This window comes from Pogona vitticeps, chromosome 12 (genome assembly GCF_051106095.1).
Source record: "Pogona vitticeps strain Pit_001003342236 chromosome 12, PviZW2.1, whole genome shotgun sequence".
In the NCBI taxonomy this organism is placed as follows: domain Eukaryota; kingdom Metazoa; phylum Chordata; class Lepidosauria; order Squamata; family Agamidae; genus Pogona; species Pogona vitticeps.
The window spans coordinates 8,389,329-8,413,459 of record NC_135794.1 but is presented as its reverse complement, the minus strand read 5'-3'; the positions used below and the strand labels follow the sequence as shown (position 1 = coordinate 8,413,459).

General features: G+C 45.7%; 1 protein-coding gene across 2 annotated transcripts; it reads right to left on the bottom strand.

The window, feature by feature from the left end:
* Positions 1–299: 299 nt before the first annotated feature.
* On the bottom strand, positions 300–20,648 carry LOC144584597 (methionyl-tRNA formyltransferase, mitochondrial-like). 2 transcript variants are annotated; one of them, XR_013538959.1, is made up of 13 exons: positions 20,460–20,648; positions 18,738–18,950; positions 16,281–16,403; positions 15,238–15,340; positions 14,919–14,994; positions 13,807–13,898; positions 12,706–12,787; positions 12,094–12,176; positions 11,449–11,679; positions 8,073–8,185; positions 7,729–7,850; positions 5,299–5,439; positions 300–3,853 (listed from the first exon to the last, which is right to left on the bottom strand). XR_013538959.1 is itself a non-coding variant. In XM_078380968.1 (9 exons), the coding sequence occupies exons 1-9, from the start codon at positions 20,624–20,626 to the stop codon at positions 11,470–11,472; spliced, it is 1,149 nt and encodes a 382-aa protein (XP_078237094.1). In that variant the 5' UTR covers positions 20,627–20,648; the 3' UTR covers positions 10,832–11,469. The 2 variants fall into 2 exon arrangements, 1 of the variants encoding a protein (XP_078237094.1); XM_078380968.1 differs by lacking the exons at positions 300–3,853; positions 5,299–5,439; positions 7,729–7,850; positions 8,073–8,185 and having other exon boundaries at positions 10,832–11,679.
* Between the last annotated feature and the right edge of the window lie 3,483 nt (positions 20,649–24,131).

Below are 24,131 nucleotides of genomic sequence, written 5' to 3'. Positions count from 1 at the left end.
TTGGGGGCTCTGTGCCCGAGATGGGCAAGACTGAAGCCGAGGGCAGATGGGTACAAGGCCCGAAGGAGAAGAGGGCGCTCCTTTCCTTTGGCCTCCTCTGCCACGTCGCTCAAGCTGCTGCCGGAGAGGAGAGGTTCCTTTTTTGGAGAGTCCTCAACGGATTGCTTGCTTCATCCCATTTCTTGGTCAGCCTTCTCCTGGTGAGGGCACCCGAGGTGCCCCGTACCCATTAAAACACCTGGTCAGCCGAAATACACCATGGATGACAAAGTTTTAAAAAGTGAAGCATACAAGAATAATTAAAAAGCAATCCGTTCATTATGTAATAACAAAAGGCATTTTTAAACTTTCAAACCCCGCTTAAAACAAACATATGTCCAGCGTCCTGGAGCATCCACTCAATCCTAGATATTAAAAGCCTACCTAAGGAGGCAGGTCTTTCAGTGTTGCTGAAAGGAGAAAAGGGAGGTGGCCCACCTCCGTGCCAAGGGAGGGCATCTCGCAACCGGAGGGAAGCCCCTCTCTCTACGTCCCTGTCAAAGAGTCCTGGGATGCCAAGTGGGGCCAAGAGAAGGGCGAACTTCTAACCATCACATTTAAGTCCCCAATGCCTTTTAAAAGTTCTGATCATTTTTCATATTTGCTCACTTTTAATTACTCAACTGTATTTTTATGAACAGAAAGTTTAATTGCTTTTTAATTTGCATTAAACGTTTTCAAATCTACTTTTCTAACATGGTGAGCTGCCTTGTGTCTCCTGATCAGGAGAGAGGCAGAACAACAACAACAACAAGGTAGGATCTGTGACGGGTCATCAGGAGAGAGACGGTCCACCAGGGAGCCTGAACCCAGACGGTAAAGGGCTTCCGACTGTAGGTCATCACCAGCACTTTGAATTGGGCCTGGGAACAGGCACGTCGCCAGTCCAGCTGTTGTAGCAGGGGAGCTAGAAGCCCCTCCTCTGCTTGAGATGGAAGGCAGGCAATCAAGGCTGAGTTTCATGCCTTGGCTAGTCAACTTCATGCTTTCGGAAGTGAAGGATCGGCCACCTGCCCACCGGTGCCCAGAGGACACCCATGAGTACTCACAATGCTTTCCCACACTTTGGGGGAGGCTCTTATGTCAAAGCGAAGTGGAAAGATCAAAGAATAATCTAGTAAAACGATGCTACCTGGAGACAGGACACATTTTCTGTGACTGTAGAGAAATTCAGTCCATGCAGCCCTTCTGTGCATACAATGTATGCCCCACCACATGTACAAAAGAAGATCTAGCATCTAGCCAAGATAAAGCAATCTAAGTTGAACACTTCTGGCCAAAATAATAATCATTTTTTTAAAAAATCTCTAATTTGGAGAACTGTCTGTCAGATCTGCTTGGACCTGGGTTTCTGCCTTGAGCTGTGGGTTGGACCCGATGGCCTAAGAGGTCCCTTCCAACACCGTTGTTGTACGATTCTATGAAAAGATCATCACAAGAAGTGGGTAAATAGGTCACCGCTTGAAAGGAATGAATTAAAGGTCATGTTAATCTGTAGCAAGTGATTTGGGGCAACATGCAAACATAACTCCTTTCTTTTTTCTTTCTTTATTCATGTCAGAGAGTTGAACGATTCAAAATTATGAATTTATATGAAATACAGTAAAATTAAAACAAATTGAAATGATAAGATAATTAGACCCTTTTTAACCAGACGTGGGCTACTTCAGTCGCATTATCTTAGCCATTTGCCAGCTCTTCCTTTGTACACGTGTTGGGGAATGAATTGTATGTACATGTGGGCTTCGTGGACTGAATTTCTCCACTGTCAAGAAAAATGGCCCGCTATCCAGGTAGCCCCAATCTGACTTGATTGTTCCTACCTTGGGTATTCCAACTTAATTTTATTTATTTATTTATTTATTTATTTATTTATTTATATTTATTTATTTATTTATTTATTTAACTTATATGCCGCCCACACTTTGGAGTCTGTTCAGGAGCTTCCAGGGGCCCCGCTAACTTCTTCCATACAAAAGTCTTGTTTTCAACCCTCTTGCAGGGATGGCATTGTGGGAGACTGCCAGAAGCTCCCGGTCATCAGCCCGTCTCCCTGCAGGTGGATGTCCCACCTCAAAACACCTCAGCACTCAGCACCGGCCACTCACCCAACTATTGGGGCTGGAACGATGCAGCTCCAGGATGCCCCCGGAGAGGCACGGGCATGCCAATAGCAGGGATGTTTGAGAAAGGGGGCTCCAGCAGCGAGGAAGAGGAAGAGGATACGGTGGCGGTGGCGGCTTCAGCCAACGACAAAGACGAGGATGCCTGCCAAGCTGAGGAGAGGCCCACGGCCGCAAGTCCCGCAACTGAGGGCTTGGAGACAGTGAGGAGCCGTGACCCCTCGATGGAGGAGATGGTCGCATTTCCTTCCCACTGAAAGAGGCGGACCAGTCAGTCAGTCCTTCTGGATTTGCTGCTTTGTCTGCTTGGGTGTGTTATCCACAGGGCCGTGTGTGCAAAGTGGCCTGTTCTCAACATCTAAGCTAGTGTGTTCCTCTCGGGCATGGTGGAGGATGTTGGAGAGGATACGGTTCAGTCAAGCTGAGGTAATAATTCAACTACCAGTCTGGCCAGCTGTTGTGGCGTGTATGTCTGCGTGCGGAGGCACCCTTTCGTCTTTTCCTTCAGCCAATAAAACCTCTTGGGACAACCTTGCGAGAGTAAGCTGCAGAGAAGAACTCAGTAATGAGAGCTCTCACATTCAAAATAATAATAATAATAATAAAACCAAATCTGAGAAGTGTGTCTGCTATGAAGCCAACCTTAACTACCGTCAAGCCAACTTGACTCCATTTGGAAAGAAAGTACCTTGACCCCTCGTTTGTTGTCGGCAGTCCAGACAGGAATGAACTTCAAAATGGAAAAAAAATTACCGAAAGCAGACCGAAATCTTGGGTATAGATTGACGATAGTACAGGTATCTTAACAGCAGGTGGAACTCATTGACTGCTAAGCCACTCTACCATCATCCTGCTGAAGATCAGAGTCGAACTTCTCTAGGCAGGGCTGTCAAAGGAGGTGAGGTGGGTGGCTCTTATGGGGAGGACTTTTTCAGCCCTGGGGGGGAGACCCTCCTCCCAGTTCTGCCCTCCCCAGGAAGGCCTTTTTCTTCCTTTGAGGCGCTGTAATCACTCAGTTGCTAAGAGTGGTGTTCCTTTCTAGAATCGGGGATCAAGAGAGTTGTGGGGGGGAACCTCAGGGCACTGGAGGGCACGGGTAGAATGGCCGAGAGTCAAACGAGGCCTCCTCCGTTGTTGATTTAATTTCATTTTATTCCAAAGATTAAAAGAACAGAAAGTTGCTTCCCTCTCCACCCACCCCCATCCCACCCCCCAATTATATTTTAGTGTTTGGTACATATCAACTATAACTATAAAGTATATATATATAAAGTTTAGAATAAAGACTCTGCTGAGGCAAGACATTCAGATGTGGTTATAAGTATGCTACTTAGTGCCGATAAGGGATTTCAAGGGCTAGGGTCAACTATAGAAATCAGCAACCATTAGACCCAAACAAGAGTCCTTGAGAAGAAAAACAAATGGCAGGGCTTCACTGTCGTACGTCAAAGAAAAATGAGACCAGTCGTGCTCAGCGGCTTCTGCTTCACCAAGCTTCACGGCTGAGAATGGTTGGGTGACACTGAGTGTCCCGTTGGTTTGTTGTGCCCCTGGTGAGGATGAGGTGGAGACAGGTGGAGCTTCTCAGGAGGAGAGCCATGAGGGACCTGAGACACTGTAGACTCCTCTGTGGACTCAGAAGGCTCCAAGTGGTCTTCATCCCCCGCGGCCTTCTTTTTCCTCTGTTCTTGCTGAGGGAAAAGAAGATGGAGAAAAGGGGGATATTAGGAGCAACAGGAATGGTCTCAAAAAGCTTTGTGCTCACTGACCCACCTGAGCGAACTATGAGAGGGCTTCACACCACAAATGGGTCTCTGGACAGGGAGATACGCTCTTTCCTATCTAAGCTAGGATACCCTTGTGATCTCCTAACCATGTGTTGATGAGGAAGTTCTGTGTAGGCCATTTTCATGGCCTGCCATTTTTACATTTCGATTCCGTCTCCCCTCACATGCCCATCTTTCTTCTCCTAGTTAATGGGGTGGAGGCATACATTTAGTTGCCCCGTTTATATGAGACTTATTGTATGTCTATCCCATCTTTCTTTCAAAAAAACCACCAAAAATTTTCAGAGTACTGTAGTCTGAATGCACATCATCACCAAGTTACCCTCACAAACTATCCTGGGAGGTACGTTAATCTGAGGAGATAATTAGGTGAAGGTCACCCAGCAAGCTTCAGGACAGAGTGACTGCATTCAGCTGGATGTCCAGCCCTGGAGTCAAGAAACGCTGATTCCTGGACTTCATGAGCAATTAAATATCTTTTTAAAAGTTCTTCCAGTAAAAGAGCAGGAGCTGTACTGAATGAAGCGAGCTTCTTCCAAATACACCCCAGCTTCTAAGAATGTGGCTAGAAGACTCACCTCTCTCCTTCTCTTTATAGGGTACATTCTTTTTTGCCTCCCCTATTTATTTAGTTCAACCTCTCTTCTGCTGTTCAGGGTCAAGTTTCTGTCCCCAAGATTTGAAAGAGACAGACGTCTCCGTTTTGAACCTCACCTCCTGATCCTGCAGCCGCCTCTTGTGAGCCATCTTATAGAGTTTGTGGAGCTTCTTTCCATCCAGTTCAATAAACTTGGACACAAATATCCAAAGGTACCTCCCGACTCCCTGCCTACGATTTTCAGAGAGACTTTGGTGCATTATCTAATATTGCCACCCAGCTTCCCCAGAGACTGGCAAAGCCAGAATAAAACCATGCAAACTGAGAGAAGTCATGCAAACAGGCTTAAATGAGAAAAGCAAAACGTAAATAGATGGAAGACATTTAGTTCTGTATAAAGGATACAGAGCAGAGGTTGCCATGGTGCAGAGGCACATGTTCATACGGACAGCACTTTTGCTGATCTGTGCAAGCAGATATGCACAATAATATAAACAAAATATAAAACAGCAGAACATGTGAACAGCATCCTTGAAGGTGCCCTGTTTTGGAGATGGCAGCAAGGAGGAAGGGAAGGTCTACCTATGGTGCTCCAATGGTGATAAACAGACCACCAACGCATGCAGACACCCCAGTTGTTAACCCATATGCAAGTGAATCATGTGAGGGCAGCCAAAATGGCCTCTGCTGGTGTAAGCAGGAAGAAAGGGACAGATCCTGTCCAGTTCTGTGCAGCAGGTATCTTGTGTACCTTCTCTCTTTTGCCCTTTGTTTTCTTTCTCTCTTTCTCTCCTTCCTTCCCCTTTTTACTCGCAGTCCCCTTTTCTTTGCCTTCCTCATCTTTCTTTGTCTTCTGCTTCTTTCTCGCAGGGCTTTGATCCTCTCCATCCACCTAGAGAGAAGAGAGGGACATCCAACCCATCAATTCATATCAATCATTTCTCATCCCTCCTTTCCTCGGAAAGAACCCAAGGAGGACAAAGCCAATCAACGAAAAGCATTAAATTAAAAACAATGATACTGCTTTTAAAATTGGAAGGCAGCCAGTGAAGCAAAAAGAATGCCTTCTAGCCAAACTTCAGCTGCTTTGCCAAAAGTCTTAGCATACAAAAAAATCTAAGTTGAGTTTCTCTGAACGTCTTCCACAGACTGCTTGTCTGATTGCCGAGGAGGAGAGACTCCATTTCCATGCTCACCCCTGACTTTGGGAGACTTCTTTTCCTTTTTTTCTATGGGGCCCCCTCTTTCCCACCTGGCTCTAGGGTAGGAGAAAAGCCAGTTAAAGGGTAAATACAATAAACTTCCAACCTGCCCATTTCATTCTTTGGAGTGAGCAGCTATCTTCCCTTATCTCATAAAATCAATTGCCATTTACACTGTGGATATTCAATGCTAGATAATAATTAGTCAACAGGGAAAAGAGAAATAAAAATTGGCACCAAACTAACCCCATTTCTGCAATCAGAAACCTGAATCCCCCCCGTTCCCTGGGGGGGGAGGGATGTTTTTCTGAGGAAGGGTGCTCCAAGGGCTGCAAAAACAGCCTTTGGGGTCCACTTGTGGCCTGAAGGCTTAAGGATTCTCATCATGATCACAGACAATATGGCTTTAGATGGATCAGACGGATGAATACCGAGCACGCAGGCCGCTTGGATGTTCTTCCAGAAGCTGGTGTTTTTCGCTTAGCTGGTTGAGGGATAAGCATCAAAATTGAAGGTCTGTCTGACTGAACTGCCAGATCTTCTGACTCTTTAGAACTCCTGTCCTCTTCTAACTGCTTCATCGGTTCAGGAACTGCCTTTTCCATGCTTACTTTTTTCGAGATTGTTTTACACCCCAAAATCAGTGGTCTGGGGGTTGGCGGTGAGGAGGGCAAATCTGGAGGCTGTAGTGCTTTCTCCATCAGGTAGATTCTAAGGTCACATTTCCGGTCCTTCAATTCGATTTTAGTGAATTTTCGACAATGACGACAGATCCAGGGCTGGTGGGCTTCACCCAGACAATACAAGCAGCGCGAATGGCCATCGCTGATGGCCATTTTAGCTGAACAGTCCAAGCATCTTTTGAATGGGGGCTCCTTGGATGCCATGAATTTGGAAGGAAAATGTTTAAGGAACTGGGAACAAAAAAATAACTCTCCTTTTTCTCTTTTTTCTTCTTTGGGACTCTCCAAGGATTAGGAAAAATCAGAAGGGTTGGACTCACAGGAAAATGGGAAGGTTGGGAATCTGAAGACTGAAGTAAGTAGGAGCTGCTAGGAAACACCAACTTCAGTCACCAATGGCTGAAAAGAAGTGAGGAGAGTGACCGTTGGGCACGGTGTTCTACTCGGAGGGAGGGGGAAGGCTGCTCCCATCTTGCGTTCCATGGAAGCTTCGGGATTCCAAGGTTCCATGGATGTGCAGAAAAGCCCATGCGTGTGATTCACAGGGACCATGAAGAAGAATGGAGAGCTTCATGCCCACATGGAGTTTACCTGATGTCTCTCTGTCTCCTTGCTCTCTGAAGAACAACGATTCCCTTTGTACCAAGCCCACGGCTGCACGGCACTACCATGGCAGAAACACACGGATCAGAGGCCGGTTCTTCTCAAAACCAATGTAACATCATCAACTTCATCTGTGCCTACCAACTCTCCTGCAAAAATGATTCACCCAAACTGTACTGCCCTGCTATGTCTCTAAAGCATGGCTGGGGGGGGGATCACAGATCCTCATCAATCCACCATGGTTTTACTTGGCACTTGCTTCAAACCACATATGCCTCATATTCCTCCTTGGTGTACACAGAGAGCCCCTAAACATCACAGAACCCTTGCTCTATTGTACCACTGAGGTCTGAAATCAGGGATCCGTAAGATTAGCCCATGAAGCCCTACACAAATCACCTTCAAATCACAGACCCTGTCTTTGTCTACAGGCTGAGCCGTACCAATCCCATTTGCTGTTGTGATCCCTACGGATCATCCTTCTGAGATCAATAAACTGAGTAACCGTCTCCACAGGTCACTGCGTGGGCAATATGTGAGCTGTGCGTCTAAGCTGTAAACCCCCCAGAGAGTAGTCCCACATGTATTCCTCAGCACCTGATATACACAGCAATATTGCCCCACTGCTGAAGGAAAATCTCCATGAATTTATTCAGTCCTCTTTTAAAACTCTCCAGATTTATGATCATATACCTCTTGGTGTTGTGGCGCTGCAGGTTAAGCCGCAGAAGCCTTTGTGCTGCAAGGTCAGAAGACCAGCTGTCATGAGATTGAATCCACACAACGGAGGGAGCTCCCATCGCTTGTCCCAGCTCCTGCCAACCAAGCAGTTCAAAAGCATGTAAAAATGCGAGTAGATAAATAGGGACCACCTTGGTGGGAAGGAAACGGTGTTCCGTGTCTAGTTGCACTGGCCATGTGAGCATGGAAACTGTCTACGGACAAACGCTGGTCCTATGGCTTGGAAATGGGGATGAGCACTGCCCTCTAGAGTCGGACACGGCTGGACTAAAGGTCAAGGGGAAACGTTACCTTACCTCTTGGCAGCAATCTCCATAGTTTAACTGTTCTCCTTTTGGGTATCTTTTCTAACCACAAATGTTGCTTTTCCGCCGCATACCATCCTCTGGAGGTCAGGCAGATTATTTACCTACACAAGTTGGAAAGTCAAATTGAAGCAGATAAAAATTATGGATGGAAGGGAGGAAGTTCATATTGTAGCAATCACTCCACAAGCCAACCCTCCAATAAGCTGCTGGAAAACTCCAGTCTCTCTTGCCTCTGTCTGTGTATTGTGAATTAAGACTCCGCAACCAGCAAAAGCAGTTGATGTAAAGAGCTGCGAAGGAAATCATTCTACACAAGGACTCAGCTCTGAATAAATAGGGTTTGGGAATGTGCTGCTTGTTGCCCGTTTGTGTGGACCCGAAGGTCAGGCTGTGCTTCCTTGACAGGTCAAACGTGCTCCCGGTTTATGGGAAGGTTGGGGCGCTCCAGAGGTCTTGGGCAGCAACTCCCTATAGCGATCGCAAAAAGTCAATGTCTAGCGAAAAAATGGTCACGCGGGGTAACTGTCTAGCGAGGCACCACTGTAGCCCAATTCTGCTTTACTTGCTTTACTCTAATCAGGTGGGTGTTGTTGTTTTGCCATGTTTATATTACCTGTTTACCCACGCATATTTTTGTCAAGTCCAGAAGCAAGCAGTGCCACCTGCTGGTTCACTGGGGACAATGCACCCAGTAGCTTGTAAAGATGAACTATCTGCTGGCCCTCCTTGTGGCATGTGGAAAGAACTCATACATTGCAAGGGCTCTACCTGCATGAAGGCTGTTCGTACAAACAGAACTGGAGGGTCTATCCCTCACCTGCAGAATGAATGCACGGGACACAATACCCCAGCTTCACACCACCTCCAAGAATCAGGGAACAGGTGAGGGAAAAGCTCTACCTTGAAAGCCATCGCCAATGGGGATTGCATCTGAGCTATGCAGAGTATGTCCTTAAAAATCTATAATTAAAAAAATATGTGGAAGGCCCAGGATAGGCGCTTAAATGCAGAGTGTGTTTTGCTGACTCTGCAACCCCGTTCCATCTAAGCCAAGAATGGACCAACTTGCAGTCCTCCAGCTACTGCTGGACTGCACATCCCATGAGCCTTAGACAGCACAGCCAGTGGTGGAACTTGTAGTCCACAATCTTAAAGGGGGCAATGACCTTCTAGTGAAGTAATTGCTTCCGTTTTATTATTTTGTGGAAACCAAATATGCACTGCCTGGAACATCCGTGAAGTGTGCACATTATTTCTAAAACCTCCATGTCCGATACATCAATACATTGGCAAAAGTATGTCCCTGGAGGGCTGCTGCCATTACATTACTGGCAAGTACAGTGGTGCCTCGCTTTACGAGCACTCCGTTTGACGAAGAATTCGCATTATGTTGAAGATTTTGCGATCGCAAAACGATGTTCCCTATGGGGGAATTTTGCTTTGCGATGATCAGTTCCATTTCGGTAACCGATTATCGCAAAGCGATGATTTTCGGCCAGCTGATCGGCAGCTTCAAAATGGCCAAGGGTGGAAAACATGGTCGCCTGCTGTTTTCTGGCACAGATTCCTCGCTGCACAGACAGAGAAAATGGTCGCGCTATGGAGAATCTTCGCTGGACGGTGAGTTTTAAGCCCACAGGAACACATTAATTGGGTTTTGATGTGTTTCTATGGGCTTTTTAAAATCGCATGACGTTTTCGTTCGACACCGATTTTTGCGGAACGAATTAACGTCATGCGAGGCACCACTGTAATAATTTTTTCCCCCTGTGGGAAGATACACTGAAATGTTGCTATGCAAATGTCACCGGGGGAGGAGATGATGACCAGTACTACTGTGCGGACATCCCAAATCCACTGTGTGCAATGCATTTCTGCAGGAGCAGCCAGTGCAAAAGAGGGACATTTTCCTAAACAGAAACTCTTTCCTGATCAACATTCTCTCTAATTTCCACACACCTCCCTGGGGTGACATTCCACAACTAGAACAAAAGGGGCTGGAAACGATAGGTGTGTGTCCACGGAGGGGTTGGTGGAGTCAAGCACACTCGGGCTTCTTAGAGGGAGACTTGCATTGCTATACTGATACTGTATATCAATAAATTATTTTATATACAGTGGTGCCTCAAAGAATTCACTTAACAATGTATTTCTTGGAGGAATTTTCCGCATCGTTTAACGATGTTCTCTGTGGAGGATTTTCACTTAACAATGTTCGTTTTCGCTCATTTTTAAGTGTCTTAAAATGTTTGAATGGGACAGTTCAATGGATTTAAAGGGGAAAAACAAAAATCACCAAAAACTAACGAAGACTCAGAACAAAGCCAAAATAAGTTTGCACATGTTTCACAAGGTGCACTACCGAATCCAAGCATTTAAAACAGGTTTCAAACATTTTAAGACACTTAAAAATGAGCGAAAAAGGAGATCGGAAAGCCATTCAAAAGCATTGCAGCCGGCTGCAACGCTTTTGAATGGCTTTCCGTTGGGGGAAACATTGTTCCACTTAGCGATGTTTCCTATGGCGATTTTTGCTTAAGGACGGTAATCTGTTCCCATTGGAACGGATTAACCGATTTTCAATGCATTCCTATGGGAAATGGTGTTTCGCTTAACGATGTTTTCCCATAGCAATGGTTTTTTTGGAACCAATTAACATCGTTAAGCGAGGCAACACTGTATATACTGCTCTCTCTCAGAAACAAATCTCCCTCTAAGATGCCCGAGTGCGAGTCAATAAAAATAAATTATTTTTATATGAATAAACATAATTTATTGATAAATCATTATAGCAGAAACAAGTCTCCCTCTAAGATGCCACGGCATAAAATAAAACAGGAGGAAATTAACTGGTACTGATAAAAGTTTTTCGGACAGTAGTCCTGGGATACAAACCACAGCACAACAGAGGTATGGAAAGTATTGGAAGAACTGGAAAACTTTTCCCTCGTGTGACTAGGGCCTTACTCTGCTTGGCAATTGAAGAGTGTGACAAATGTTAAGGACTGGCACATCTATACACCACAGAAGCTTTCCATTTCTAGACGATACACCACCAATTTCATTCAAACGGGTATTTATGTTGTCCAATATAGAAAGTGGGACATTGTTCTCTTGCAGTATTTTTCAAAATGGCTGTTACTAAATTCTGCATTCTTCTTTTGGATCACAAAGCTGCAGTTTAGAAAAGAACCTCAGAATATACTCATAACAGAGGGTATGGATTCCAGGAAATCCTTTTCTGGCTGCACTGAAAAATCCAAAATTAAAAAATCTGTTCAAGTGTTCAAAAGGAACCCTTCACTTAAGGACGGATTTGAAACAATGCCGAGGGGCTTCCAGCCATATCATCTGGAATCATCACCTGATTCTTCCGGACAGTAATTCAAGTCAATTGCTGCTGTGCCTTGTGTGGACGCAACACTCTGCTTTTGGAACTGTTTTTTGTTCTGGCCATCTTGAGTGTCTGAAACCTGCACTCTCTGAGAGGCATTTTGGAATTCTGCTGAAACCAGGGATGCAAATATCCATTGTAGAATTCAACAGCTGTCAGCTTCTTCTTAAGGATCACGGTCTTTGCTCCAACCCAGCCTTCCTAGAAAAGGGAAATAGGCAAAGTGAGACTGGGAAAGGCCAGAGCACTTCCTGCAAGTCTACAGGGTCACTGCCCACAGCTAGAGGCTAAGCATGCTGTCCCTCTCGGCTTTCAAGGCTTTGTAATGCCATCTTTCTTCGGCTACAGGAGTCAGCTTGGAGAACATGGGGGGGCAGGGCCTGATTTAATTGCAGAACTTTGTCTGGGAGAAGGAGGAGGCAGAGGTTCCAGAAAGGAATTAGCATCCACCATAGTGTGCATTTTGAAGCCAGGGTAAAGACGACATGAGCAAGCAAGTTGAGCATAAAGTTACATTTGAAACCATTCCTTCATTTTAACAAATTGGGACTAGACCACTACCCCAACAGGGAAAGGGGGATTTTAAAGAATGGAATACCACACTTAGGAACATACCTTGCAGTGGATCATTAATGTTTCTGACTTCTTATTGTAAAACACTGAACCTGGGAGAATCTCATTTTCAGGTCTTAACCTATCTGGACGGAAAACACATGTTCTACTCATTGCTTTCCCACAACAAGTGATTATTAAATTCAATCTCCTATAATCTCATCAACGTAACAGACCTTAACTGTGCTTCCCAGTGCTCCTTAAGCTCTGGCCTCGGTAAGGTTCAAGAAGAGACTTTTATAACTCAGCTGGATTAGCTAATAAATCTTAACACACCTCATGCTCTCCAAATTTGTTTCTGGGATGAATACATGCACAGTGCTTTTCGCTGACCTTAAATGTCACAATGCACTATAGCACAACTACCACTTTCCTATGTAAGGGGAGTGGCTTAGCTTTTGGTTACTAAAGGCTTTATAGATCCAAAGCAGTACTTTCAGAAGGGGACATACAGCCAGGCTGGAAGACGAAACAGTAGTAAAAACACTTGCAGGAAACAAATAATGGGCAACAAAAGAAATATAAGCTCTACTTCATAGAATGCCGTGCAATGTCATTTAACCTTTATTCCCCAGCGTTTTACAAATGGGAATATTAAATGATTCATTTACGAACCAATAAAATCAGGCAATGTCTCCACTTTTGCAAAATCCAGGAGCTTTACCACACTGCCCATCCACAGTGTTCGCAGGGGCATCTGAAAAGATACAGCACAATAAAATATCTAGGCACAGCATATATTAACACAAGGCATCTTGTGTCTCAGGAAGTGGTGTTGTCCATGAAAGCTTACACTGAAATATAGCAGTTAGTCTTTAAGGTGCCACAAGAGTTTTCTTACGTTTTATTTCTCTTTTGTTTTTTGCCTGACTTACATGGGAGAAATTCAGAGTTACATGCTTCTTTACAGGAATTCTAAGGAACTGTCTTACATTGAGCCAGACCACGACTCCACCTGGCCCAGAGTTGCAATGACTGGAAATGGTTCTCTAGGGAGTTTAGACATTCAGTTCCCCAGGCCTACCAAGGACTTAACGTGGGACAACTGCATGCAAAGCATGTGCTCTTGACAGACCAAGGCTGCTTCCTCTGGGAAGGTGCCATGCTCAGTTACCAGTAGAGAAAAGAACTAATTCCTCCTTTCCCCTGATGGTGTTTCAGCAGAGGCATGGCATGTGTAAGATCAACAGGATGTCCGCTCAGCCTGGAGGAGGTCTCCAGGCATAGGAGCAGAGCAGTCTTGTTAGTCTAGGGCCGCAAAACCACCAATAATTTGCATAGCACTTTACTCAATAACTGGCTTTATCCACCACCACCTTCTCTGGCCTGCAATTAAATGTATCAGCACCAAGAAAGAGGAGTGTGTCACTGGAATGTTTAATACATGAAGCGAAATCTAAAGCTAACAAAAATAACACATATTTCACCTGCCAAGCTCTACAAAGTTATGTTGGGGAAAAGGCACACAATTTATGTTTGGTTTTTGGTCACTTTCTATTTGAGGGTGGACCAGAAGCTTCAACTATGCTACTATAGTAGTACTTTTTGTTGCTTTTCTTGAATGTTATTATTATGATTTATTTGATTTATACCCCACCTATCTGGACCGATGGACCACTCTAGGCGGAATGTTGCTCTGTGTTCTTTTGAAGGCACAGCAAAGTAAAAGTTGGAAGTGAGTAATTTTTGTAAACCGATTTGCAAGACTGTTCTTACCAATGTTCCCAAGGCATGGTGCATCCTTAGTATTTGCTCAGGGGCCTGCTCTTCCCATTGAATGCAGCTCATAGCAGCAGTAACTTTAGGAGCTTTAAGATAAAAGCAAATGCAGGAGTCAACAGAGCTCATTTTACACCTTAGCTCTTTAAATATTTGGACATCTCTTCTAAATAAACCCACCATTCAGATAATTGCATCACTAGTATTAATTTACTACAGTGTACGGTAATGTCATAATCCTTCCTCATCTTAAAAGAATGCCACCATACTCACCTCTTGGGCTCCCAACCCACCAATGGTGGGATTCAGCAGGTTCGCGCTAGTTCTACAGAACCGGTAGCTCATGTATTATTGGTTCTGCAGAACCGTTTGTTGGCCTGCTGAATCCCACCACTGCCACCCACCCACAAATCCTGATGCTCTACGGTGATTCATTAGAAGAATCAGCTGCTGCTCCTAACTTTCCTAAATGAGAGGGGGGGGGGAGAAAAGATTCCTGGTGAAAAACTGATTGACTTATTTCAAACACCTTGTAGAAGAACCCTAACTAATAAAATAATAGTAAATTAAGAAGGGAATTGAACCAGTCTATTATACCAGTGATTTCCAGCCTTTCTGACACCAGGGACAGGTTTAGTTGAAGACCATTCTCCCAAGGTCTGGGGGAGGGTATTTGTTATGCAGTAGGTTGCTGGAAAACAGCTTTGAATCAAGCCCATTACATGTATTATACCAGGACAAGATGAGTGGTGAGCAGGAGGTGAGATGCAATTGAAGCTCCACCTCCTGTTAGATCAGCAGCAGCTTAAAATCTAATAGGAGTGCAGACTTCTACATTAGACTCTAATGCCACAGGCCCAGCAGATCTTGCAGCAACAGGAGGGGAGCGAAGCTCCACCTCCTGTTAGATCAGCAGCAGCTCAGAACCTGATAGGAGCGCGCTGACAGGAGGCGGAGCTTCGCTCACCGCTCACCTCCTGCTCGCCACTCATCTGTCCCAGCGGCCCGTTCCTTCCAAGGCCACGGACCGGGACTGGCCTGTGGCCCGGGTCTTGGGGACCCCTGTATTAGGCAATACTGACTTCACTCAAGAAATACTCCAAACATACCAGCTGTTGTTCCTTCCTTTGGCTGCTCTCTCTTGTTCCTTAAACTTTCGGCTAAGTGTTCTAGAACAGCAATGAGCTGAGAAAACAAAATCCAAAGCATATATTACAAAAGATAGACTCCAACCAATGTGATCATATTTATTCAAATTTCTAAACCAGGGAAGCACGTTTCTCCATTTTTATTGTTTCATCTGTCTAAAAATTAATGCTTCATCCATTGGATGATGAAGTTCTTCTTGTTTGGTTCACTGATACATAAAACCTTCACTACCATTTCTTGTTGCAAAACCCACTTTGAAGAAGGGCCATGTTAACTTACCATGTCTGCACCCAGTTTGGATAACACTGACTCCAATTCTTTTGCCGTACAGTTGGGTGGAACTGGAACGGTTTCCTGTTTAATTATGGGACCTACATCAAACCTATGGACATAACACATAGCATTACGTTTTTACTTTTATCTTGGAGTTATGGTTTTTAAACAAAGAGTAAGAGCTCATGAGAGTTTGTAAATCAATGGGAGGACAAGAAGCTGTCAGAAAATTATTGATACACATCCCTGCAAGAAACAAGCCTTCAGTGTTTGATCTTACAAGGCCGCCGTCAGTCAGAGCTGCTTTAAGTGCCACTATTCTATAAAATCTATATAGTAGATATACTACTCTACTTTGGTTAGAGTGGGTGGCGTATCAGATAAATAAATAAATAAATAAATAAATAAATAAATAAATAAATAAATAATCTATTTAAAAACTGCAGTACAGAGATACCAGAACAAACATGAACTAAGGCAGTTTTGGCTGAATATCTCTACATACTTCTACATCTCTACATAAAACATACTGCCCAATGGTTTTAAGAGATCACATGAAACCTGCTACAACATTTTTGTAGTGTGAAAGTTTTGCTTTAGGTTCCAGACGACCAATGCCATTTGAACCTCTCCTCTCATTCTCCCGCCCCTACTCTTAATTCAATGCCCACTGTAGGATATACCTCCTAAACAAGTTCTTTTTGACCCTGCTTCCACTTGTCATTTCTGAAAAATGTTTTGCATTCTTGGGGCTCTCCTTATTCTGTCACTTTGGCTCCAAAAACACTGACAATAACAAACTAAGTTCTTAGTACTTATTATTAAGTAGCCATTGTCTGTACTTTTTTAATAAGCTCTAGACAACACAAAAATATAGAATCAAGCTGCATAATCCTAACCTTTGAATACATAAAAAAGAGAAAAGCATTTGTAATGGCACAATGTAGTTTTAACAGATGGGAAGATCACTCAGCACCCACAAAATTTTCAGAGTTGATAAAAAAATAGGTTTTGACATGTTATTCCATTAAATAAAATAGCATTTATACCTCTTTGGCCTAATCTGCATTATTGTCACCCCAGTAACTGTATCACCATGGAGTACCGTGTGGATGATTGGTGCGGGCCCACGCCATCTCGGAAGACAGCTGGGATGGACATTCAATACGCCACTGAATCAGAAATTTAGAAGAAATTTGAAAATCAGAAGAGAATACTAATTCTATAATATGCATAAGCACATAGTGACCAATTTATTTATTTGATTTATATACCACCCATCTGGCAGCCAAGGCCACTCTGGGCAGTTTACAACAAATAAGAAAAAAACAGCAGAGTAACAAAATAGCAAAATTAATACACAATACAAAACTTATAATACAATAAACACAATTAAAAGTGTAGAGAAATAAAAACATGCAACATGGCAGTATGATAAAAGTTATATTATTGGACATGATTGTATCAGAGTATAGTTAGTTCAGGGAAGGCCTGTCTAAATAGTCAGGTTCTTAGTAGCTTTCTGAATGTGCCCAGTGAAGGGGGAAGGCGGACTGCGGGCGGAAGAGAGTTCCACAGTTGCGGAGGTTCCGTTAAAAAGGCCAGATTTCCGGTGGTTGTTTTCCAGGCCTCTCTCGGGGTCAGGCCTCTCAGCCGCCCTGCCTGCAATGATCTTATAGGATGGGCAGACCTAACCGGAAGGAGGCGCTCAGCCAGATATTGAGGTTCCAAACCATTTAGGGCCTTATAGGTTAGTAGCATCCCCTTGAAACTGGTACGGAAGCGAACAGGTAGCCAGTGTAAGGCGGCCAGGGTGGGGGATATACGTTGATATTTTCTAACCCCACTCAGAAGTCTCAACACCGCATTCTGGACCCGTTGCAGTCTCTGTAGCAGTTCCAAGGGCAGCCCCACATAGAGGACATTACAATAGTCTAATCTCGAGATTACCAGCACATGGACCAGCGTGGTGAGGGACCTGGTGTCAAGGTAAGGACGTAGCTGGGTGATCAGCTTTAGGTGGAAATAAGCTGACCGGACCACAGACACTATTTGAGATGTCACTGATAGCGATGGGTCCAAAATCATGCCCAAGCTATGAACCTCATCGTTCATGGAAACAGTGTCCCCCCCCCAAAAAAAAAGATAAGGAGGCACCCAGACAACAGACAACAGAGGCCCCCACCCACAGGATATCCATCTTCTCCGGGTTCAGTCTCAGTCTGTTTTCCCTCATCCATCCCGGCACCGCATCCAGGCAGCACTCAAGGGACGGGACAGCATCCACTGCAGAAGGATGGAAGGGGAGATAGAGCTGGGTGTCATCTGCGTATTGGTGACACAAAGCTCCAAAACTCCTGATGACATCCCCCAGCGGCCTCATGTCGATATTAAATAGCATTGGGAAGATGACCGACCCCTGCGGGACTCCACAACGGAGAGTCAACGGAGCGGACATCTCCGCAAGCTGAACTCTGAGGACGGTCCTCCAGGAAGGATCTGAGCCAGGGCAAAGCCTGAGCATCAACCCCCAACCCCGAGAGCCTCCCCAGGAGGGTACCTGGGGTATCAAAGGTGGTATCAGTGGTATCAAAGGCCACTGAGGGGTCGAGGAGAACCAGCAAGGACACTTTGCCCCTATTGGCCTCCCTCAAGAGGTCATCTTGCAGGGTGACCAATGTTGTCTCCGTGCCATGATGCGGCCTGAACACAGACTGGAATGGATCAAGGGCATCAGTCTCCTCCAGGAGAGCATGAAGTTGGTTGGCCACCACTCTCTCTATCAGCTTGCCAATAAAGGGGATATTGGCAACTGGACGATAGTTGTTAATATCATCAGCCGCCAAGTTGGTTTTTTTCCAGATAGGCCAACCCCTTTTTAAATAGGCATCTTAACATTCAGTAAAGTTGTTGCAAATATATACTGCTCAATTATGGTCCCTTTTCCACTTTATGTACAAATGTATGTTGCCATCAGGGGGGTGCATTTGACTTAAATCACAATTTAAATCATGCTTTATATTTAAAACATTGTGGGTTTTTTTTATTATTTACTGTATTTTTTTTAAAAAAATCCACTTTAAAATGTTTTAATTGTGATTTAAATCAATTTGATTTGAAAATAATTCCCCCCCCCCCCCAAGGCTGGCATTCTGACAATTAACCTTATAAACTGTAGACAGTAGAGAAGCAGAGAACTGAAGGATAAGGAAAGTGGAACAAGAAAACAATCTGAATTTTTTTAAAATTGTTACATAAAACTGAAATTGTAAGATAGAAATGATTTAACACAGTAATAAAGATCCCCCATTTTGTTCACCTTGTGAGAGATTAATAATAAGTTGAATACTTCAGGGAATAGTTCTAGCAGGCTCTACTTCAGGCACCAGTAACTTCATCCCACGCAGCATCCCTCCCCAGTGGTCAGAGACCTTCCACTTATATATTAGCCAAATACTCTGAATTATGTAGATCACACTGAGCATGCTCCAAGACCACAGTCTTACTATGGGAACTTCAAGATGAGGTCCTCATGGAGAAGATGGCCAAATGATGCCACCACACCGACGTCAAAGTGCTCGCACGAGGCAACATCTGGCCAGAAGTGGACAGGGAGTTGAGACTGCTCTGCATAGTTCTTGACAGGCAGTCCCTTTGGCAGCTGGGGCTGTACAGTCACCACCTCCAGATGGTCTACAAGAGCATTCGGTCTGGGCTCCCTGCAACAGGACATTTTAAAAAAAGAGGTCAAATGGAAGATTTGACACTGCTAAGTTACCACCATGCCAAGATTTGAACCCCACAAGAAAACTTCTTTATACCAAGTCAGATATCTGCTCATCTAAGCCAGTACTGTCTCCTCTAGGGGAGGGAAAATTTAACTCCTGGGGCTAAAACTGGTTGTCTCTCCTTATGTCCTTTCCCTGTAAGATCAATGTTTGGTGATTTCCCAACCTTTGCACAGTGCTCTTCTTCCTCAGTTCTAAAAAAGGTTGAACCTCTAAGGCTTTGTTAAAGATATAGTAAGTTCAAATGCTGGTTGATCCTTTGACGCCACCCACCATCAAAATAAAAACACCCTGAGATTGCTTTTGAAACAGAATGAGGCTCTCACACTGAAAGGTCTGCTTAAACTTGCCTCACATCTCTTAAAGTCTTGGTCACAAAGAAGTCACCAGAGATTACAAGGAGTGAGCCTGTCATTTGTGCACAAAGGATATGCTCTGCTGCTGAACTAGTCTTTTTATTCATACTTCTACTCCCAATCACTCTGGATTCCCATTATTCTGTATCTTGTAAATCATCTATGATGGCTTTCTGCAGACTTATTGCCATATGGTTAAATTACACACTACAAGCCTTTAGTCCTTCAAGAGCCTCCATTACTGGACAAAGTATGTGCACTTGATCGCATACTTTGTCCAGTAATTATTAAGCCCAGAGCACAAACAAGAGTTCCTACTCCTGTCCTCTGAAGACGCCGGCCACAGACAATGGTGAAATGTCAGGAAGAAAAACCTTAAGAACACAGCCAAACAACCCGAAAAGCCTAAGAGAACCATCGGATCCTGGCTGTGAAAGCCTTTGAGAATACAATTATTAAGTTCTTTGCACAATTTTTACATTTGCTGTAGAAGTGCTTCTCATTTGCTATTTCAGATGGCTTTTAAAACTGTTTTCCGTCATACATACAGAGAGGGAGAGAAGCCGCTTGGAGGTTTTTCTCATGCCAGTGTAGGAATTAGATAAATAAATAAATAGATCCTGAGGGTCTCGGGGAAAAGTCCCTGCTGAGGCTGTCAAGATGGAACCAGTGCAGAGCGACTCTAGAAGGGCTTTCCAGGGAAGGGAGATACCGAAGGAGGGATTTTAGGAATGACGCTCCCCCCCCCCCGTGAGTTTTAATGGCCCTGGAGGGATCTGAAGCCAAGCCTGCTGGGTCCTGGTCCGGCCCACGAAGCCTTGCAGCCCCCGGGGGAACCTCCAGCCCCTGAGCCCCTCGGTTCCACAGCAGGGATGGATGGGAACCCGCCTGCTGCCCACGACCCTCGCCCAGCCCACGCAGGGCATTCCGGGCTCTCCGAGAAGCCGGTCCAATTCCCGGGGCTTTCTCCCCCTGCCTTCCCCCCCCCCGCTCAGCCACCCTTCAACCCAACTTCCGCTTGACCTCTGACCCCCACCCACCCACCCCCCTCTTCCCCTTTCTACCCCTGGGCCACAGGACACACCGAGCGGCCTGGAGGGCGCGGAGGGTCTCCACGGAGAAGTCGTCGGTGCCGAAGAAAAGGACCCTCCAGGGCGGCCCTGCTCGCCTCCTGGGCAGCTCCCCGGCCGCCGCCGTCCCGTGAGCCCGCCTCCAGCCGTCCCGCCCGACCCGCCACAACCAGCCCCTCATCGCCCCTCCGCCCGCCTCCTCCTCCTCCTCCTCAGGCGTTCGCGTCGCGCGGCAATGACGTCCAGCGCGCTCGCCCGATTCCGAAGGCACAGTTGCGGGCGGGGAGAGCAGGCGGCGTGGGCAGGGCCTGGAGCCAAACGACGTCCTGGCCGAAGCGTCATCTAGAAACCATGGCAACCGTGTCCATGGCTGCCGACCGCTGGCCGAGTTCCAGGCCTCCTTGCGCTACATTCTCTCCCCACAGCCCTTGCTGTGTTGACACCCGAGTGCCTTGCAGGCAGGAATGCAACCGGGAGAGCTTCCCTGTTTTTAGCTTTAATACTCTGTTTTAATGATGTAAGGCGCCTTGGTCCCTTTCTTAGGAGGAAAGGGCGGTGAAAACCTTTTAAATAAATAAAATAAGTAAATATTCTGTGTTTGTCTGTCTGTCTTTGCTAGTTTTTTTTGAAGGCACAGTGGAGCTCAAGAGACAGGAAAAATAGGAGTGACTGCCTGATTCCAGCTCTTGAGCCTCATTGTTTGAGCCTCCACAGTTTCAGACCTCTGAGGAGGTGCACAACGTGTCCCTCGGCCACAGAAAGATCAAGCTGTGGGTTGGCTGGGACCACGGTGGGCTTTAGAGGACAGTCAGTGGATCTGAAAAACAGTCTCACGGCCTAGCACATTCCAAGACTTTAAAATCATGTCACTTTGAAAATAACAGTCTCCATTTTCTCTGTCTACAAATCCCATTCTCCTTCGGACCATCACATCCTGTTCTGAGGATTGTGAATTTTTTCTCTTTTTTTCCCTTGATAACAGATCAAGACCCAATTCTGTATTTTGGAACAAAATAATATGACGAATGGCCAAAGCTCCAGTGGGAGATCCCCTGGGTAACACTAGTATATATGAAAATATCTCTGTTATGTTCGATCGCAGGCTGTCCATGCGTGTCATGAAAATGGGGAAGAAGGCTAGCGCCAGGATGCATTAATAGCACCATAGGTAGGTGACATGGTCAAATGCTGCGGGATTTGCACTGCTTTTAAAAGGGGTGAAATGTCAAGTCTTTGACTGACCACATGATACAAAACCTGCTTGCAATTGGTCCAGACTTTTCTGCTCCCAAAGTGGCTTTTCCCCCCCTCTGTCACTGGGACCGTCTCCTTTTTCAAGCTGGCATGTAGACCTCTGTTGTTATTTGATTTTCTTTAAAATATTTTACCATGCTCTTCTCCTTCAAAAGCACCCAAGGTGGCTCATATCATTAAAACATAATATTTAAAACTAAAACCAAAAGGTCTACAAAGGCTAAAAAGGATGAAAGAGCACACACTACAAGGTCAACAAAAGTCGCCTGGAAAAGACATTGAAAAGAGAAGGGCACAAACATCCGTTTTAAAATCCCACTCGAGAAACCAGCGAGGGAGGAAAAGCTTGAGTGAAGAGAAAGGCCTTGGCTTGCATCTAGGAGGACAGCAAAGATGGGGCCTGCCTAGCCTCAAGTGGGAGGGAGTTCCAAAGTCCATGGGGTGGAAAAGGTTGGGGACCCCTCCTCTAGCCAGCAGGTCACTAAGGCATGTGTCCCCTTGGCCGGATGAGACCCTCCAAGCTTTCTGGGCAAGCATTGCAACCAGCATGAATGGTAGTGGCATCCGCCCAGATAATGAATATTAATGAGATATATCTGCATGGACCAATGAGAGTGTTCTAGAGGTGGAGTCACCAGAGTCTCTGCAGGAGGAAGAGAGGGAGAGATTAGAGTTTTGATGATGCTGGAATCTGGGTGAGGGAGAGTGGTGGTTGAGGAGGAGGAGGAGGAGGAGAATGGAGGATGTTTGGTTAAGAGTTAACAACTCTGCTTGTACTGTCATCATCTGTAACAATAAACAATGTCTGTTTGGTTCTGAAAGATAAACAGTGTTGATGTCATCAGCCAGTGGGAGCTGAACGACACATAGTGCGAGCCCTTCGCTTGGTGGAACAACCAGGGGCCACGGGGGAACGTGACAATGGTGAACTCCCAAATCAGTCCCGCCACCCATCTATTCCCCCTTTCCCTTCTTTTCAAGTAACCCAGGCAGGGATGATGCTTTTCTGGTGACATCGGGTTTCAATTTAGTTTAAACTAGTTAATGTCCCCAGAGATGAGGTCAGTCCTGCACGCCTTACTTGAGAGCAAGGAAGAGAAGTAACGGATTGGGGTGTGTGTGATTCTATCGGGGTTCTTTCTCAGTTGTGAATCGTGGTGTGCTTTGCAAAACGACTGTTCAGACCTTTGATATTTTGTATTCTGAAACGAGGAAGGACCTTTCCATCATGTTCTTTTTCTATAAAAAGCTTGTTCAGAAATATAGTTGTCTCAGGTTTGACTGGGGGGGAGGATCCTCGGACAGGCTCCTGGGCTGAACCTGGGAAGTTATACCCCGCTTGTCTGCAAACAAGACCTGGCGTGTTTCTTTTGGGCACGTACCCCCTCCCTGGCTCCTCTAGAACCATATCAGGGGGACACTTGCAACGCTTCCCCCACCCTCCAGCACCCACCCCCCACCCTGCCCTGGGACTCTTTTCTGGCCACACGTATCCGCGTTGTGCTCCATTTAGGGGATTTCTGGGACTCATCTGTTGGAGTTCTCCCTCTGCTGCCTGGGCGTCCCCAGGGAAGCAACCTTCTCCTGGGTTCTTGGGTGCACCTCCCCCCCCATATCCCCTTCGCCCTGGAGTCGGAGAGCCCTAGGGGCTGCCAGCCAGGAAAGAATCGGCAGAGGCAGGCCCAGGAAGGAGTAGCGGCCAAGAGGCAGGACCAGAGGAAGAGATGGAGCTGGGCACGGGAAGGCTCCTTGTGTTGCAGGAAGGATGAAGAGTGTGAAAGCTTGAACCAAACCAGATTCCCCATGTGAGCACCGATGGCGGTTTGAGACGCAAGACGGGTTGTGAATCAAACCCCAGCCATGCTGAATTGTTCAGTTCTCCAGAGGAGTCAGACCCTTAGAGAAGGACTAGAAATGCTTGGCTGGGACCACCGTGGGTTTTATTTAGAGGACCAGGAGCAGACCTCAGACCCACATATAAGTCAGGAAAGGGCCGGGCAGCCTCTTCTGCTGAGAGGACATCCTGGAACGATGGAAGCCGACTTGGCCTCCCGGGTCTGGTTCCCTGAGAGGCAAAAGCCGCTTGGGCTTTCCTCACGCGTCCCAGAGGGCTTCCTGGGATGGGATGTTGTGGTAAACAGGGGGCAGTAAACAGGCCAGATCATAATGGTTTTAAGGATGATGAAAGCAGCCTGCAGGCCAGCAGCCTTGCCCCCCTTGGCCAGCTCGGGTCATCAAGACATGTCATAGAGGAAAGACAAGCCCTCTGTCCCCCCCTCAAAATTTTCCCTCAGAGTGAATGCGGTCCTGAGCAAAGAGCCATTTTTTTTGCTTAGTTCACTCAAATTATTGTTATTCTTATTCTTATCATTATCATTATTATTCTGATTATTATTATTATTATTCTGATTACTATTATTCTGATTATTATT

What these genes read in the sequence shown, in the direction of transcription:
- LOC144584597 (XM_078380968.1), bottom strand. Translation starts at nt 20,626, where the DNA reads ATGAGGGGCTGGTTGTGGCGGGTCGGGCGGGACGGCTGGAGGCGGGCT. An exon ending in ATGCAGATTAGGCCAAAGAG is followed by an intron (nt 15,341 to 16,280) that starts GTATAAATGCTA and finishes TTATGTCCATAG; the next exon opens with GTTTGATGTAGGTCCCATAA. An exon ending in ACCATGCCTTGGGAACATTG is followed by an intron (nt 12,788 to 13,806) that starts GTAAGAACAGTC and finishes GTATCTTTTCAG; the next exon opens with ATGCCCCTGCGAACACTGTG.